Source organism: Equus asinus, chromosome X (assembly GCF_041296235.1).
Source record: "Equus asinus isolate D_3611 breed Donkey chromosome X, EquAss-T2T_v2, whole genome shotgun sequence".
In the NCBI taxonomy this organism is placed as follows: Eukaryota; Metazoa; Chordata; class Mammalia; order Perissodactyla; family Equidae; genus Equus; species Equus asinus.
Genome location: NC_091820.1, coordinates 34844814 through 34864414, shown reverse-complemented (window position 1 = coordinate 34864414; position 19601 = coordinate 34844814). Strand labels below are relative to the sequence as shown.

Genomic DNA, 19601 nt, shown 5'->3' with positions numbered 1-19601 from the left:
TTCATGTTATGAATGTTTTTTGGGTTTTTTTGTTTGTTTTTGGTGAGGAAGATTGGCCATGAACTAACATCTGGTGCCAGTCTTCCTCTATTTTGTATGTGGGATGGAGCCACAGCATGGCTTGATGAGTGGTGTGTAGGTCTGCGCCCAGGATCCAAACCTATGAACCCCAGGCCACTGAATCGGAGCACGTGAACTTAACCACTATGCCACCGGTCCAGCCCCTAGATATAAATGTTTTAAAATAGCAGATTGTTCACATTGTTTGGTTTATTTAAAGAACATTGGAAATGACTTGTGTGCCAAGCTGTGTGTGGTGGTTAAATTTACTCCAACAGAGCCAATATTGTCTATATGATGGGACATAATCTTTATTCTAAGGGCTTTGTTTTAAAGCTTTCTCATCAGTGAACTAATTTGATCCTCATAACAAACCTATGAAGTTGGAATTATTTTCATCATACTGAAAGGAGTTTGCTGCCACGTTGGTAATTGCTGTAAATAGCTTGTTCTTTTAAACCATATAAAAGAGTTGTAAGTGGCATGGCCTAAACGTTATTTGATAGACTGTTTAACCTTTGGAGAACTGTAACTAACTTGAGAATGAGACCCAGAGCTTCTCAATCTCACTTTTCAGTTCATGTCAGTACTTGAGACTAACAGTCTGGAAATTAATACATACTTTATGTTCTCCTTCAAACGCAGATAACATGTAGAAAGGTTGAAAAGACCAGCTCTTTTTGCTCTCAATCATGTGCATGTGTCTGTGTTTGTAAAAGTGTAATATCCAACAAAAGATTGCTGCCCTTAGATTAATCTGGAGCTAAAAGAAATAGAACAAATAGTAATATGGCCTGCTCTTTGCTAGGCATATTCCTATGTGATAGACGGTGTTGTTTGTTTATTTTACAGAGGTTATTGGCTCAGAGAGATATAGTAACTTCTCAGAGATCATACAGCTGGTAAATGGAATTTAAGCCCAGTTGTGTCTGACTCTCAGGCCTTTCCATTATGCTGTTGTCCTCTACTTCATTTTGACTTTCTTCCAATAGTATTCTTTAGTCTCTAACTTTAAATTTTAAAAAGTCCACCTCTATGGTAGCAAATACATACATTACTGAGGTCTCTCCTTCCCATCCCCCCCCATATAGATACAGCTTTTGTCAGAATATTTTAAGGCATTAAAACCTAGCTTTTATTTAGATATATACTTAATATAGCCTTTTTATAGAAGGTTAGTGCCTTTTCTATCTTTCTTCAGGATACAGGACTAGAGGATTTTGTCTAGGAATACAGAATTCCCCATTAAATAGAGGAGGTTTAATCTTTGGAGATACTACATATATCTTTGTAAACCCAGGGATATGAGAGAATTGGAGCTGAATAATGCAGAAAGGTTGGAATTGTGTTTCTTTGGTTTCCTGTACTGTCTTTATTGTATTTGGCAGTAGCCTATCATGTGGCTTTAGGGGAAATACCATATGCCTGTATTTCATAAATGAAAATGAAAACATTGTAGTGGCTAAGCAGACAATGTCTTAGAGATCTTTCTGTGAGGTGATGGTTCCTAATGTTTTTCAGGTCACGGATCTCTTTAAGTAGCCAATGAAAGCTATTGACTATCTTCCCAGAAAAATACCCACATGATGCAGAAAGTTTCCATAGAATTTCAGGATTTTTTGTGGTGATCTCTCAATATAGGACAAGAAGAAATCTAAAGATTTCTCTACGTGTCGTTAAGAGGATGTCCAAATTGCTGTATTGTTTGTTCTTATATTTCCTAGTATGTGTTTTTTTTTTAGACTAAAGCACTTTACCCAAAGGTGAAAGCTGGGCTAATTGTTTCACTTTTGCTGAAGGTTTACTTTGCTTCATGCAACTTTAAATTCTAAAAATCCAAATTTTTTATTTTTATTTTTATTTTTTTTTAAGATTTTATTTTTTTCCTTTTTCTCCCCAAAACCCCCCGGTACATAGTTGTATATTCTTCGTTGTGGGTCCTTCTAGTTGTGGCATGTGGGGCCCTGCCTCAGCATGGTTTGATGAGCAGTGCCATGTCCGCGGCCAGGATTCAAACCGACGAAACACTGGGCCACCTGCAGTGGACTGCGCGAACTCAACCACTCGGCCACGGGGCCAGCCCTTAAAAATCCAAATTTTTAGCAAAGCAAGAGGATTATGGTTGGTGTTATATAAGGATTTATCTTATGTACCGTGTTGATCTTGTAACCAGTTGTGTTTCCAGCTTTGCTTTGGCCACTAGGAAGTTGTAATTTAATTGTGCATTTTTGTGTACTGACTTTTGTTCCCCTTTTTTTTTTCATTGCTTCTAATCTTCCTTTTTCTCTGATTTTTTACCTTTCTGTACACCTGGCTATCTCATAGCTCACCTGTCACAATGCCCTGCATATAGTATATTCATAACTATTTGTTGAATGGAAAGATGCAGATTGAATGAATCATATAAATTGGTTTTCTAAGTTGAAAATTTCACCAGAAGAGTTTAATGTGACTTGGATTTTTTTAGCTTTGTTAAACATTCACTGGATAGTCATTCATTCATTTATTAATCTACTAAGTGACAGTTCCTATGCTGGTGACAGGAATGCAAAGAAAAATAGATGCAGTCCCTCTCATGCAGAACTCACTCCAGTGGGGAAACTGACATGTAAATAAAGAGAGCTGTGTGGATTGAGGGTATATGCAGGATACGGTGGGGGTACAAAGGAGGCTGTGACCATTTTTTACTCTGGGGGAGAGGGTATCTAAAAAGGCTTCACAGAGGAGGTGACATTTAAGCTGAGCTCTAGGCGATATGCAGGGAGCAGCCATTTTAGCAGAGAAAGCAATCTGAGTTAAGATACCAAAAGGCTTGAATGTTAGGGAAACTGTGAAAAGCTTGACATGGTTAAAGCATGTGAGGAGTGGAGGGAAATATTATGTAATGTCATGGCCCTAGTAAGAGAGGTAAGTGGGTACTAGGTCCTAGGTGTCTTGGATGCTGGGTTAGGTAAGGAGTTTGCATTTGATGTAGGTAGATTTTGAGTTTGAGGGAGATTGCTTTGGCAGTAATGTGGAAGATGGAATGGAGGGAGCTGGCAGGATAAAGTCTTAATTTAAAATATTTTTAATTTATGAGATTTTCAAGCACACAAAAGTTAGAAAATAATATAATGAACCCTCTTATACATGTTACCCAGCTTCAACAGTTATCAACACGTGGCTATTTTTGTTTTATTTATGCCCCATCCTTGCCCCATTATTTTAAAGTAAATTCCTAAGTGAGTCACAAATTGGCAAAGCAAAGTTAATAACATCTAAAGTGGCTCTGAAGTCTGGCTCTGCAGCTGAATCACCTATACAGCTTGAAAAAGAGAAAGTTCCTACCTCGTATCCACTGAGTCAGTTATTTGTATGACCAGACGTTTTTAGTTTTCACCGTAAGTCTCAGGTGATACTGCACAGCCCGGGGGTTGAGAACTCCAGATTTAATTTTTAAGTAAATTATTTTTAAGGTAATTTTTAAGTAGCTTGACTTCTGATGGATGTGTTTTCCTGAATTCACTGAATGCTGCCTGTGGCCCTTCTGGGTGAAGTTCACCTATTAGATAGTGGCAGGCTTTTCCATAGTTCAGTTGTTGACGTTTGAATAAAGAGTATCAGTTTAAAGGCTGATGTCTTAATTTTCTGTTAAAAATGAGCAAGACTGAAAAAGCGCTTGCATCTTTGAAACTGCATGTGTTGAGAGAGGAAATAACCAGTCATTGTTATAATTGAGCTTTTGTGCCACATCCAGCCACAAGTAAGGAAGGGGATGGGAAACAGATCATTCTTAAAGGGTAGACTAGGATTATTCCAGAGCACCAATTTAGAATGTATAGACAAGGAGTCTCCTCCTCCTTAATTTGCATAACTTTCACACAGGCATTGCTGTTTTTATTTTTTGTTGGGAATGCTAAGAAGGGCTCATTGGCATGTTGCCATTTCCTCTCTACTGGCAAGACTGATACACAACTTTCATGAGCCCTGTTTTATTGCCTAGTTCTTTTGATGCCAGTTATCTCTCTAAGTAGTTGGGAGTAATGACCAGAGGATAACTCAATGATCTGCAGCTTCCCAGGACTGTTGGATATAGGATGTGTAGAGGATGTGTTCTCAGACACCATTCTCACCTCCAACATCAGTGTTGGAGGTGTCAGATTTCTCTTTCTTGGTATCCCTGCCCTTATTTTCTTTTATTATACTGTAATGTAGAAAAGTACCATGAGCAAGTGTGTATACTTACCTGAGGTATAGTGTTTTCAGATTTTCAAGGAGAGACTGTCAAGGTACTACTGCAGATAATTTCCATATTTGTCTTGGGTGAGTAAAGGCTATTCCTCAGTTGCTTTATTGTTAGATCTTACTGTCAGTGTCCAATAAAATCTAGGTCAGCAATCTTCAGGGTTATGTTATGTGGCCCAAGATAGGGATATTGGTGTCTGTAGGAGGGGGATAGCAGGGTAGACTGTGCATATAGACATTTTGTGTACTGTAGAGTTGTGGAGCAAATTTAGTTTGAATCCACGTTCTACCACTTACTGGGTATGTGGCTACTCTTGGCCTCAGTAAACTGGTAACAGTCTTCACGTCCGAGTTGTTATAAGGATTAGAGATAATGCATAATAAGTGATCAGTAAATGTTAGCTGTTGTTATGATGATGATAAATGGGTTCTTAGAATATTTGTTGGGTGGATATTAATGTAAATAAGCAGAAATTAAACTAGATGGAAAGGCCTGACAGTCAGGTGGTGTCCCTTTTAACAAATCAGTTAATGTGGGTGATGCCTGTGCCTTATTGGATTTGAATAGCAGGCTGGGTTTGAAGATTCAGCTTGTTTCCTGACATGACGCATGGTCTGGGCAGTTCTCACCTGAGTGTCCTTTCAGAAACTGCAGAGAGGCAAAGGGGGAATCACTGCAAGGCAAAAAAAATTGAGTATTTTGCTTTGTGGCACACTGGAGTTTAGTATTCTCTAAGCATTTTTGTTTCAACACTGCCATAATGGTTTTCCGTTACTTCAGTGGGAATTTTAGGCTGACTTTGATTCATCTACACTTCCATACATGTTTGCAGCATTTCTTAACCTACCAATAATAAACCAAATCAGTAAATATTGAGTGCTTGCTGTATGTCAAACTCCAAGATTAAATAGTGTATATAGGAAAGAAGCTCCAAGAGCAGCCAGCAGCTAGTCTGGAGTATTTGTTCAGATGATATTGTTCTTAATTTGATGCATGCCCTTTGGCTCAAAGGCCACTGTTTTCTACCTTAAGAATAATTTTACAAAAGAAAAATTCTCATAAATGGATGCATGATTATAGAAAATTTGGAGGGATCTGAAAAGCATGAAGCAATGTGTTAACCTGCCACCTAGAGGCAACCACTGATAATGTATATTTCTTCTTTCCTTCCCAGATAGTTGGGTTTTTTTGTACTTCCCCACTCTGTGGCAGACATGTTCTCATTAATAGTCAAGGAAGTGATAGCTACAGGGTGCAATGTAAGCACATAGAAAGGGATGCTCAGTCAAGTTTTAAGATTAGGGAGAGGATTGCCCTAATTCTGGTTAGTATTTGTGCTGTTCATTATCTTAAAGTGAAACAATGAGAGGCTAAACGCTCCCCTACCCTCAACCTTTTTAGGGATTTTCTTTCTGTTACCTCCTCCTTCTCTCCCTTCCCCTCTACCTTTCAATGACTCCATATTCTGCTTGCATTTACAGCCAGCCTTTTCAAAAGTTATCTGCACATGCCAACTATATTGCCTCACTTCCCATTGATTCCATGACTCACTCCAGTCTGGCTTCCTTTCCCATCACCCTTCTGAAACTATTGCTCGTCGAGTTATCTTTATTCCCAATTTCCATGGACATTTTTCTGGACATATCTCATTTTGACATTTGACACAGTTTACCTGTTTTGCCATCTTTTTGTCTTTCATGAGACCGTGCTTCTACCTCACCAGCCCCTCCTTTGCTGAGTTCTCCTCCTTTGCCTTACCTTTAAATGTTAGATCAAATAAGAACTCAGTTCTGGGCCTTCTTCCTTCCTCCTCTGTAAGTGATCATCTCCAGACCCACGGCTTCAAGTACTGTCTATGTGCTGACAATCACAGATTTTATTCTCAATGCATACTTCTTTCCTGAACTCCATTCTACAGATATTTGCATACCTATCATGTAGAAGATGCTGTGTTAGATGCTGAGAGCTTAACACTATGGAAAATCAAACCAGTTATACTAATTGATAATTGCTGTAAGAGAAACAGGCAGGGTACTGTAATAGAAAAATAACAATTAGACCAGCTTTAGGTGGGTTGCCATGGGAAGCCACTTTGGGTCTTAGTTTAAAGTCACTTCCTCAAATGGGCCCAGCTGTGGGAAGAATGGGACTGTGGGGCAGAAGCATTCCAGAGGGAATAGCACTTGTAAAGCTCTAGAGGCCAGAAAGAACCTAGAGTGTTCCAGAAACTAAACGGAAAGACTAAGGTGGTTGTGCAGGGAGGAGATTGGAGAGAGTTCCAGGAGCCAAATCATGCCAGGGTTAGAGCTTGGATATAATTCTAGGGAAGCTGTTGAAAGGTTTTAAGCAAAGAAGTAACATGAGCTGATTTATGTTTTAAGAAGATTACTTTTGCTGCTCTCTGGAGAGTAGATTGGATGAAAGTGAGTGTGGCAGTGGGGAGATCAGTTATCCCTATTTCACAGTTGAGGAAACAGAAGCACACAGAGGCTGATTTGTCCATGCTCATACAATGAGAGAGAGAGCAGGGATTCTAACCTGGGTTTCCCGATTCTGAGCCTGTATTCTGATCTGGTGCTTCTTAAACTTTAGTATATGAATCACCTGAAGATCTTATTAAACTACAGATTGATTCCTCAGGTCTGGATGGGGCCTGAGATTCTGCATTTTTAGTAACTCCCAGGTGATATCAGCACTGCTGATCCTTTGACCATACTTTGAGTAGTAAGGCTAGTCTACCACTACACTGAACTGCTCTTGAGCCAGCTTTGGGAACTACAGGTGTCCTCTGCCCTTAAACTGATTCAATATTGAAAGTTATTCTAAATTTGATCAACTGGGGGCGATTGCTACAGAGTGAGTCATCCTTTAAAGAGTGATTTCCTTCAGTATATTTTAATTGTACACACTTGTCTTGATGTAAACGCTACAAAACCAAGATTGAAAGCTCAAAGGTAAATGAAGTTTGAGGAAATGAGGAAATGAAAAAAGAAATCGTTAATTAAATAGATGTATTTAAGTAGTGGTAATAGCTACAGATGGTGGTTCATAATAATTGATTTCCTTAAAGTTGATCTTCTTAAAAAGACTAAAAACCTAAGTTTCAGAAGAAATATTTGTTACATGTAGAGCTTGCTTGGTGCTCAGTTCTGTTCTGACCCAACAAAGGCAGTAGGCCATTTCCAGGGATTTTTTTCGTACTAACTTCTTTTTGTTAGAGACTTTTTTTATGTAATAGGATTTTCACCTATTTAACTTGAAAACATTAGGTAGAACTCATTCCCTAGTTACGTTCCCGTCACTAGTGAGATTGTCAGTATTTTCAGCTTATTACCTCGTGCCCCAACTTTCTCTCTTGCAGTAATTTTTTTGAATAATAAGGTCCAACAGTGTAGAAGAATCTGTCACAAATTTATATTTTCATCTACAAGCATTTATTGCAGTAACAAAACTAGTAAATAAAGTGAACAACATGTAATTAAAGCATGGACTTGGGAGTTACAAAGGCCTGGATTTAGATCTTGGTGCCAACATTTGCTAGCCAGGCAAGGTACTTAATTTCTCTGAACTTCAGTTTTCTGTCTGTAAATGGGGGCAAAACTTGGCTTGAATGGTGAGGATTGTATGAAAGATTATTATATGAAGCTCCTGGGCAGCATGTCTCAAACTGTATTCTTTGGGATACTCGGATTGGTGGACTTTCAGTAGATGCCACTTGAAAAAATGGTTCTATGCCCTAATAAGTTACCTTTAGCCAAGATTTCTTGGAGCCGATAGTAATGTCAGTCAGCCATGTGACTGTCCTAAAGGAAGTGAAATTCCATTTGTAACATTTCCCAGATTACTGGAATTTTGTCTTCCTTCATGGAGCAAGATGCTGTAAAATGTTTTGGGAAACACCAGCCTAAGTATAGTCTGGCTTGTAGTGGGCACTCAAAAGATGTTCTCCCTTCCTGCTGTGAAACCAGCTTAGAAATAGAATAACTAGGAGCAAAAAAAAACTTTTGAATTTTCTTAATTGATACCTCATGGACAGCGTTATCTTTCTTTTTCAAGCTATAGATGTTTCTTGGCAAAAAAATTATAGAAACCAGGTTAACATTGCACCATTGCACTTGTTATTGAGACGTGTGTGTGTTCATTCATTTGTTTTGGCTTGGTTTTTTAATTGGGTGCTGTCATCTGAATCTGTTATGAAAAGTTTGGAACCCGACCACTGGAAGCTGAAAAAGCCAAATGTATTTGCTCCCAGAACTTTCACAGCTAGGACATGGGCATGGGCCCTAAGCTTGACCAATCAGATGCTCACACTTGGGACTTTGCATCTTAGAGCCACTGATGCAAATAACCTGAGACCAGTTAGAAATCATTCTGCCACCAGCAGTAGCTTCTAGGCATCCAGATTCTGGTGTTGGCAGCAGAGGCACCTCCGACTAAGTTGTATCTGTGGGAGGTCCTTGGCTGTAGTTCAGGCTGCTTAGCTTCCTTGGTTCCTCCTGTTTTTTGAATGTAGATCTCTAAGCTTTCCTGTTGATTCTGTGAACTATCAGTTATGGTTCCAGTAAATCACTTTTCTCCTTTAGTTAGCCAGAGTCTATTCTCAACCCAGACGCTTGACTAGTACAGAATCCTAAGTCAGAACAGCTTTAAAGTGAGATACTTACTTGTATGAAGATTTGTCAGTGACCTCATCTACATTTTTTTAAAGTAGTAAAATAGTCATGAGTTGTTTATTTGTGCAAATTACTCAGTGCTTTTGTTTGGTAGGATTGTTTGGTTTTTTATTAATGTGCTTTGAGAGTTCTTTATATATGGTTTGCCAATATTTTCTTCCAGTAAGTTTTATAGTTTTACATTTAAGTCCATGATCTTTTTTTTTTAACAGAGAATTGACACATACCAGTATGTTAGTTTCAGGTGTACAACTTATGATTTGATACTTACATATATTGTAAAGGATCACACTAAGTCTGGTTAACATCCATCACCACACATAGTTACAAATTTTTTTTCTTGTGATGAGAACTTTTAGGATCTTTCTTAGCAACTTTCAAATATACAATACAGTATTAACTTTAGTCACCATGCTGCACATTACATCCCCATGACCTATTTTATAACTAGAAGTTTGTACCTTTTGACCACCTTCACCCATTTCACCCACCCCCACCTCTGGGAATCACCAGTCTGTTCTCTGTTATCTATGAGTTTGTTTTTTTGTTTGTGTTTTGTTTTTGAGAGTCCACCTATAAGTGAGATCATACGGTATTTGTCTTTCTCTGACTTATTTCACTTAGCATAATGCCCTCAAGGTCCATCCATGTTGTCACAAATGGCAAGATTGCCTTCCTTTTTTTGGCTGAATAGGTTGTTTATATACACCATGTTTTCTTTATCGATTCATCTATTAGTAGACACTTAGGCTGCTTCCATGTCTTGGCTATTGTACATAATGCTGCAGTAAACCTGGGGGTGTGCATATCTTTTCGAGTTAGTGTTTTTGTTTCCTTTGGATAAATACCCACAGGTGGAATTTCTGGATCATATTTTTAATTTTTTGAGGAACCTCCATGCTGTTTTCCATAGTGGCTTCACTAATTTACATTCCCACTAAGAGTGAACAAGTGTTCCCTTTTCTCCACATCCTCACCATGTGATCCATTTTGAGTTAATTTCTATATAAAGTATGAGACTTAGGCCAAAGTTTATCTTTTTGCCTATAGATGTCTATTTGCTCTGGCACCATTTGTTGATAAAACTATCCTTTGATTGAATTGCTTTTTCGCCTTTGTCAAAAATCAGTTGGGCATATTTGTATGGGTCTGTTTCTTGGTTCTGTATTCACATACATGGTCTTGATTATTGTAGACATATATATGTCTTAAAATTGGATAGGGTGATTCCTCTTTTCCAAAATTATTTTAGCTATTGCAGCTCCATTGCCTTTCTATATACATTTTTAAATAATCTCAGTTTATTTATGGAATATCTTGCTGGGATTTGGATAGGAACTACATTGAACCAGTATATCAATTTGAGGAGAATCGACATCTTTACTATGTTGAGTCTTCTTAATCCATGAACATGATCTATCTCTTCATATATTTAGATCTTGTTTGATTTTTTAAATCAGCATTTTGTAGTTTTCAGCATACAAGTCCTGTATATGCTTTGTTAGATTTATACATAAGTGTTTCAGGTTTTTTTGAACAGTTGTGAGTGGCGGTGTACTCTTAAGTTTGCAGTCCACCTGTCCATTGCCAGTATATAGAAATATGATTGATTTGTATGTTTATCTTATATCCTGCAACTTTGCTGATATCACTTGCTAGTTCTGGGAGGTTTTTTGGTAGATTCCTTGGGATTTTCTGCTTAGATAATCCTTTGTCATCTGCAAATAGGGACAATTTTATTTCTTGCTTTCTGATTTATATACCTGTTATTTCCTTTTCTTACTTTATTGCAGTAGCTAGAACTTCCAGCACTGTGTTGAATAAAAGTCGTGAGAACAGACATCCTTAGTTCCTAATTTTGGAGGGAAAGCGTTTAGTGATTTGGGTTGTATGGTATTGGGGCTAATTGCTACTTCTGCAGCAGAGGCAGTCTAACAGCCTTCGAGCAAATGACCGGAGCCATGATAGTGTGGCAGCCATTTGCACTAAGTAATGAGTATGAGAAGTTTATTGAGAAAAAGGAAGCCTTAAAGTAAGTGTACAAATAGCTCGCTTATAGTTTCCACTACATGGGTTGGATTGTTGACAGCAGGCATTTTGTCATTTTCTATTAGATACTAAGGTAATTTTTTAAAAAAGTAATCTGGAATCACATACCCTAAATGTGAAGCGTAGAGGGGAAATGGCTTTTTTTCTTCAGAAATGATCTCTACAAAAATATTTTAGAACATATTCTGGATTTTTCACCAACTCTTTCTGAATGCCCATTGGTTGAATGGATTCTGGCCATATAGGCAAATACATGTTATTTCTACAGTACTGAGTATGTTAGACTAAATCTAGGCCAAATGCTGCCTAAAATTTATACTTGTCAGCTTTTTTATATACTTCATTCAGCTTTATATTGTGACAGCCTTTTTGGGGGAGGGACCTTGACCTCCAGTGACTACCATGTAACAAATACATTATTAGAAGCAGAATCTTTGGTCTGTAAAGAGCCTGCAGGTCACCTCTACCTCTGTGCATGTGCCCTAGTTGCTAATGGGAAAAACCTTTTATTCTTCCTGTGCCTTGGCCAGGGCATCTTGAAGAACCTGTCTGCTATAAAAGATCACCTAGGTTTTATACTATGGGTCTAATCAGACTGTTGCCTGCTCTTGAGCCTTCCAAGTTACATGCCCTTAGTAGAGTGATTGGTATTCTGTGCTCAAGACATTTCTAGTGGGAGTCTAATAACTCATTTTCTAATTAAATAAAAGTATTGTGCTGCCTTTGTTCTTATGACAAAACTAATATATTTTCATTGGTTAGAACCATTAAAAGATACAGAAAGGCACAGATAAAACAATCATATGTAATCCTTTTGATTAGCAATGAGTTAACATTTTGGTACATACCCCTTCTAAACTGTTTTCTTTAGACATAGGTTTATACTATTCATTCTGTTTTGTAACCTTTTTATTTCACCATGAACATCTTTGGGTGCTGTTATATAATTGTGTGTGATATTTTTAACAGTTGTGTAATATTCTGTTTTAAAGTAGTCCTGTTTTGGACATTTGATCCTTTCCAATTTTTCACTATTATACACAGTCATGCAGTATGGATTCTTGTGGTTAAATATTTGTGTGTATGTTCTTATAATTTTCTTTGAATAAGTTCTCAGAAGTGGAATTGCTAAGTTTTCTGGAAAACTGCAGGGATATGGTGAATTTTTCCGTCCTGAGGTGTGTTAAGAAACATTGTACTCTTGTGTTTTCAATTATGAGTTTGAGAAATTTGTAAAAAAAAAAGAAAAAGAAAAAGCATTTTAATTTTGGCTTAAATTGGTTACAGGCTTAAGCATTTTGCACGCTCTTCATTCTATATTGTCTATGTGCAAGCATGTAGAGCTCAAGATTGCAACTTTAAGTTCTTCTTTGGGGATTTTCTTTTCAGATCATAAAACAGAAAATCGAAAACATGAAAGTAGACAGGACTAAACTGAAAAAGACACCTACTGAAGCTGTAAGTATCCAAAAGTTTGCCCTGCCTATTTTTTCATTTAAAAAAAAATCCTTGCTATCAGTTCATCCGTACTGATCTTTCAAATGTATCACTACTTATATATGCAAAGTGCAGTAAAACAGCAACTTGTCTTGAAACAAATTTCCTTTTGAACTTCCCTTGATTAAAAAAGTGGATAAGCTAGTGACCAATGGAAAGTAAACACTAAATTGTAGCTGTATGCACTTCAAGTAGACTGCCTGGCTGCTGTTCCTATGCATTGAAAAGCAGTACAGTGTAAAGGAAAGAGCAGATGTGGATTCAGTTTCCGTCTGTATTTATGGGATCTTTCTGAATTTTGTTTTCTGAAAAATAAAGTGGTAACACCTTTGTTACTAGATTTCTTGTGAGGGCAGTGTTTAGCTTGCTTTCTTTTCTTTTCCTTTTTTTTTTTTTTTTTTGTGAGGAAGATTGGCCCTGAGCTAACATCTGTTGCCAGTCTTCCTATTTTTTTTTCTTATCAGAGCCCCAGTATAATAGTTGTATATCCTAGTTTTAGGTCACTTTAATTCCTCTATGTGGGATGCCACCACAGCATGGCTTGGTGAGCAGTACAGAGGTCTGCGCCCAGGAGCCGAACCAGCAAACTCCCGGGCCGCCAAAGCAGAGTGCGCAAACTTAACCACTTGGCCACAGGGCTGGCCCCCTGTTTAGCTTTCTTTATTACTCATTCTTAACCATACAATTCAGCTTAACCTGTATTAACCTGTGTATTGAGTAGCCATGTCAGTTGATCCTATGTCAGCAGTAGAAATCCCTGCTTCAGTCCAATATTGTATCAGCTAGCTTAAACTGCTTTTGAGGTTAAGAAAGTATTACATTGTTATGGTGCTCCTATAGACACCATGTGCTGTAGTTCAAGGAGCACAAGCTTTGGAATTAGATATGAGTTTGAATCTTACTAGGTTTTTGTGGCTGAGAGTTTATTAACTTGCCTGGTTTCTACAGCTATAAAACAGGGTGGATAATTCCTCCCTCCTTGATGTAAGGCAGTTGCTTAGCAAAGTATCTGGCATGTAATCAATTCATTTTATAAATACAGCCGCTTGGTTTTTTAAAAACTGTAACTACCTGGCAAGTATCACCTATGGATATCTCTATTAACATTTTGCTATATTTCTTCCAGTTTTTAAAAGATTATTTGCATGAGTGGCTCTCTTGCTTTTTTCACTCAGCCTTACACTAATGAGTATGAGAAGTGCTGTTTCCTATACCCTCTCTAGCATTGCTGATTACCCTTTAAATTTTGTTAATAGGTGGGGAAAAAAATCTTTCACTGTTCTAGTTTGCATGGTTTAATACATACATCTTCAGATTTATTGGCCTTATGTCAGTTGTCTGCTCATGCTGTTCCTTTTGTATTTGACATTGGAATGTCAGTTTGTTTCTTATTGAATGCCATACTGATTGAGTATATGCATTTTTCATATCTGTTGCAGATACTTTCATTTCCTTTTGATTCTGTTTTTGGTGTGCTTTGGCATCTAGAATTTTTGACAGTTATGTCCTCAAATTTTTTTGGAAACCAAAGAACAAAAAAAAACTTGCCTTATGAAAATATATAAATTAAAATAGTGTCATCAGGGTAAGAGAATAAAGGACCTAGAAAAGGATCCTAGTATACATATGCATAAGAACTTAACATAATGATGATTATAGGGATTATAAATTGATAGAAAGGACAACATTAATCCAGAAACCGTGCCAGGTCAGTTGTTTGACTTTTGAGGGGCGAGGGACTGTTAGATATTGAAATAAATTCTAGATAAATTAAAAGTCAAATATTTTTAAAAGAAATAAATTTTAGAAATAAAACACATAGGTGAATATTTACATGGTGTTAAGTCGGGATGGATCTTCCAAGCATTAAAGCGCAAAGGAAAAAAATAATGGAAATGTGAAGTACTATATCCAAAATAAAAAGGAACATGACAAGCTGGGGAAAATATTTGTAACCTGATGGCAGTTAATATCTTTAGTGCTAAGTTAGTAGGAGAGATGAATATCCTAATGACAGAATGGACATGGCCATTTCAGAAAAGAAGAAAGTCTTACAGAACAACTCAACATTGTAGATAATCAGAGAAATGCAAATTAAAAATTTTTTTTCTTTCACCTAATGATTGTTAGGGATTTGTTCTTAGAGTCACCTTTACACAGATTCCTGGCTCACAGCATTTGCCAGCTATTAGCAAATTACTTAGGATAAACTCCTAGCAGAGGAAGTTTTAGATCACTGACTATGTACATTTTTAAGGCTTACAAATGCCTATTTTCCTCAGCAGCATACCCAATTTCCCATACTGTGGTCAATACTAGGTATTATTTTTAAGAAAGACGTTAATTTTTTATGTATTTTCTTTTTACCTTTTGATCCCCACCCATTTCACTCACACTCACACACACACACACACACACACACACACACACACACACACCACCCCCACCTCTGGCAACCACCAATCTGTTCTCTGTTTCTATGATCTTGGTGTTTTGTTTTGTTTTTTTTAAATTCTGTGTATAAGTGAGATCATACGGTATTTGTTTTTCTCTATCTGACTTATTTCACTTAGCCTAATGCCCTCAAGGGCCATCCATGTTGTCACAAATGGCAAGAGTTCAATTTTTTTCATGGCCGAATAGTATTCCATTGTATATGTATACCACTCTTCCTTATTCATTCATCCATCAATGGACACTTAGGTTGTTTCCATATCTTGGCTATTGTGAATAATGCTGCTGTGAACATGAGGGTGAGGATATCCTTTTGAATTAGTGTTTTCATTTTCTTCAGATAAAGGCTCAGAAGTGGAATTGCTGGATCATATGGTAGTTCTATTTTTAATTTTTTGAAGAACTTCCATATTGTTTTCTATAGTGGCTGCACAAGAAAGACGTTTATTGATCATTTTGTGTATCAGTAGCTGTGCAAAGGATTTTCCCCTAGATTTGATATCTTTATTGGATCAAATCAGTATAAACCATGGCAGTTGATATGCAGCCATTGAACTGGCAAGTGCTTTCTTTTGCTTTATCATGAGTAAGGAAAATCACACTCGGTTTGCGCTTATGTAGCAGAGACAAGACTGTAAAGATATACTTTTGTCCCTGGTGCATTCTGCGAACTGCAGGGTCCAGGGGCACCTTGATATTCCTGATAAAAAGAGTATCATGCTGGTAGGTTAAATTGATGTCATTATGCCAACTGGATTCTCTGAGCAGAAAACACAAGTACCTCGGATGCCTTAGACATAATGTGTGCCAGAGAGTCAGAGGTAAACCCTTTGCAGTTTGAGGGCCTGCCACATCAGGAAAAGTTTCTAGGGGTCCAGAGGTCAGGGAAATAGTGAGATTTCTCTTCTAAAGTGAGAGACAAGTTGCTATGCCTTGTTGCCACATACTGTGAAGAAAGAGGAACAGTGTATTGGGTGCCTCTTTGGATTTGGGAGCCAACATATATCACATTTGGACATGCTGCTTTGATCCATTTACTAGATAACCTCTAAAAAGTGATAGTGAAGTCTAGGTCTAGACAATACTGTGCGAAAGTTCATGCTATGATGCAAGCTGTCCTGCCACGTGAACATTATGACCTAGTAGATCCAGGTGTCTGACTTAGGTGTAAGCCCAAGATGCCATGTATTGCCTCTGGCAAGACCCAATAGGAGAATCGCAGCTAAGACGCTTGGAGTTTTGGTTATGCTGTCCTCTGCCAACAGCTATTCTAACATTCAGAAAAGCAGCTTCTGGCTTGCTACTGGACCTTGATAAAGACTGAATGCCCAATTATGAGATACCAAGTGATTACAGGACCCAAATGTCCTTCGTGAACTGGGTGTTAGCTAACCCACAGAATCATAAAATTGGATCTTCATAGCTGCGTTCCATTGCAAATTGAAGTAGTATATTTGATACTGGGCCCAAGTAGGTCCAGAATGCACAAGTGAACTGCATGAGCAGGTCATTCAGGCTCCCATGTTATCTGTTCCTACTGCTTTACTACCTCTCCCTCAACCTATATAACTTCAAGGAGAGGAGGAAAAAGCACAGACTTGGTTTACAGAAGGACTTTATGCCAAGGATTTTACATGCGTTTAATTACCACAAAAATTTGAGATAGCTCTTAATATTTACTTTAGGGCCGGACCTGTGGCGCAGCGGTTAAGTGCGCACGTTCCACTTCGGCGGCCCGGGATTCCCCGGTTCGGATCCCGGGTGCAGACACGGCACCGCTTGGCACGCCATGCTGTGGTAGGCGTCCCGCATATTAAAGTGGAGGAAGATGGGCATGGATGTTAGTTCAGGTCCTGTCTTCCTCAGCGAAGAGGAAGATTAGCAGCAGTTAGCTCAGGACTAATCTTTCTCAAAAAAAAAAATTTTACTTTCGGGGCCGGCCCCGTGGCCGAGTGGTTAAGTTCGCGCGCTCCGCTGTGGTGGCCCAGGGTTTTGCCGTTTCGGATCCTGGGCACGGACATGGGAACTGCTTGTCAGGCCACACTGAGGCGGCGTCCCACATGCCACAACTAGGACCTGCAGCTAAGATATACAACTGTGTACGGGGGGGTTGGGGAGATAAAGCAGAAAAAAAAATTACTTTAGAGGGAGAGAAGGTTTGGGACTTAGCTTAAGAAGAACCATTTACCTTTAAGCCCTTATTGTTCCAAGTTCTGTTTTGGGTGCTAAAAATACTCCTAGTTTAAATGTCACAACAACATTGCTGGATAAATAGGTGGCATTAGGTCATTTTGCAGAAGAGAATACTGAGATTCAAAGAGGTAGCTTACCAACTACCTAATTCCAGAGCCCATGCTCTTTGTAATAGTGTACTGTCTCTCAATATGTAAGCTCCTGTTATGTGAGATAAGTGCTTTATGTATGTCACAAACATTTGAGCCTTACATTTCCAAGGTAGTTATTAGGTCTCTTTTCCTGGGAAGAAAACTTGTGACTGAGAGGTTGGACTTGGTCATGATCAAACAGCTTAGTAAACATTAAGCCGTAACTTAAACCCAGATTTGTTTGTTTCGAAATCTAGGCCCATTCCCGGGATACCATACTGCTTTACAGAGTTAAAGAGCAAGTGTAGTTCACATCTAGATGCCATGTGTTAGAGGCAGGCTTCTCTGTCCCTATCCCTTCCCCCCCCCCCCTTTGAGAAACTTTACTATAAACTCTCAGTCCACACCTTGTTACCTGACAAATAGGCCCTCACATCAGTAAACGAGAGCAGGAATGTATGGAAATGGGAATCACAAGTAAGAATGGAGCCCTGGTTTCACAAACTTCTAGTCCTCTTTGCCATCCTACAAGTGGAGAGTTTAACGTTGCAGAAAAATATAGCCAATGCTAATCTTCACCTTTAACTGAATTCACTAGGGCTTTTCAGTGTTCGTCTGATTTAACATTCCGTATCAGGCATTCTAGTTAACTTTTAGACCATGGTACACATTGCTTCATTTTGTTTTTATTGATGTTTAGTTTGTTTGCTTCATTTCTATTGTCTGTACCCTTCCAAGTGGTTTGGCTACATCTGCAAGTTTATCTACATTAAAAGAAAAAGCACAGATGGATTGTTTCATATAAGATTTCTGTTTTAATCCCAAGTGATCATCTGGCAAATTTCCATTTTTCTTAAGTAGTATATTCTATCAAAAGTTAAATTGATGAGTGTATTGGCTTAAGGACTCCTTTTCCCATTCTTCCTCTTTTGTCTCCCCTCATATTCCAAAACACCCTTTGTGAATACTTGTTTGTTTTTCTCAGCCTGCGGACTGCAGAGCCTTAATAGACAAACTCAAAGTTTGTAATGATGAGCAACTCCTCTTGGAACTGCAGCAGATCAAAACATGGAACATTGGAAAGGTATGTGAACCCAGCTACAGCTCTAGACCAGTAGCTTTTAGCCTGTGGCTGGTTGCCAAGGAAATTTTGAAAGAAAATAAATGTGAAAGGAAAATTTTGCTACCTGAGGATGAGAAACATTTACACGGGTGATGATAAAGAATCTCAACCATAAAATTCCTTTGGTTTGACAGTACGAGGTTGAGACAGTCTCAGGATTTTTACTTTTAATTTAAAAGCATCTTCTTTAGATAACTCTAAAAATGAACACTTCTGATAAAATAGGTTCTCTCAGGGAAAGTCCTTGTGTTTGTAGACCTCAGAATGTTAGCCAGATTTCTTCCTCTGGAGGCCTAGCTAGGGATTTTGTGATGGCTACTGGTGTTAGTACATATGAACCTTGATGGATGTAACAGTGAACTCAGGTCCATGTGGCTCAGAGTAAGAGTACAATCTTTCTCATGTAGGTTTTTGTACGGGTGGGGGATTGAAGAGAAGCAAATGTGGAAAGTGAACTTGTCCAGGTATCATACTCAGCAATTCATTGTAGCAAAGCACCCACATAGTACTTTTGCCTTATTCGTATATCTTTCTCTGTCTCTTCCACTCTCCAGTGTGAGTTATATCACTGGGTGGATCTGTTGGACCGCTTCGATGGAATTCTGGCAGACGCTGGACAAACAGTGGAGAATATGTCATGGATGCTCGTGTGTGATAGGCCGGAAAGAGAACAACTGAAAATGCTTCTCTTGGCAGTGTTGAACTTCACAGCCTTGCTCATCGAGTACAGCTTTTCCCGGCATCTGTACAGTTCCATAGAGGTAGGAGAGGTTCAAACCTATGTGATGTGTTCTTAGCTAGAATTGTTCATGTCCAGAAATAAGGAAATTGCTGTTTCTCTCTGATGATTGCTTTCTTTACTTTTCATTATGGAGCTCTGGGGTTTTCAGTGTTAAAGACAATGGTAGGATGTTTCTTGGTTATAGATACCCTTCTCAGGGTTGATGGGAAGGTTCTTTACTATCACCCTCCCCCTGCCTGTCATGATTCAAGAAATTAATGAGAATGTAATACATGTATTGAGGTGTTCTTGGGAATTTGCAGGAATTGGTCTTTGTCCCAGCTTATTAGAGCAGCCTCAGATTGCTTTTTGTTTGTTTGTTTTTTTACTGCTCTTCAGTCTCTTCTCCCCCTCCCCAAAATATATATTAATAGCATGTTACATATTCTTAGAGAGTAAAGTGGGAACAGGAATC

The 19601-nt window shown here is 38.4% G+C and overlaps 1 protein-coding gene across 14 annotated transcripts in view; it reads left to right on the top strand.

Annotated features, from left to right (window-relative positions):
- The window catches only part of HUWE1 (HECT, UBA and WWE domain containing E3 ubiquitin protein ligase 1), a 145012-nt gene that overhangs the window by 18348 nt on the left and 107063 nt on the right, over positions 1-19601 (top strand). For 13 of the 14 annotated variants that reach the window (XM_044764244.2, XM_070503308.1, XM_044764246.2 and 10 more), the window contains 3 exons: positions 12397-12465; positions 18268-18366; positions 18960-19166. In XM_044764244.2, the coding sequence (XP_044620179.1) occupies positions 12421-12465; positions 18268-18366; positions 18960-19166 (351 nt within the window). In that variant the 5' untranslated portion in view covers positions 12397-12420. Of the gene's footprint in view, positions 1-12396; positions 12466-16643; positions 16756-18267; positions 18367-18959; positions 19167-19601 lie in introns of those variants that run through there. The other variant, XM_070503310.1, reaches the window with a different exon arrangement.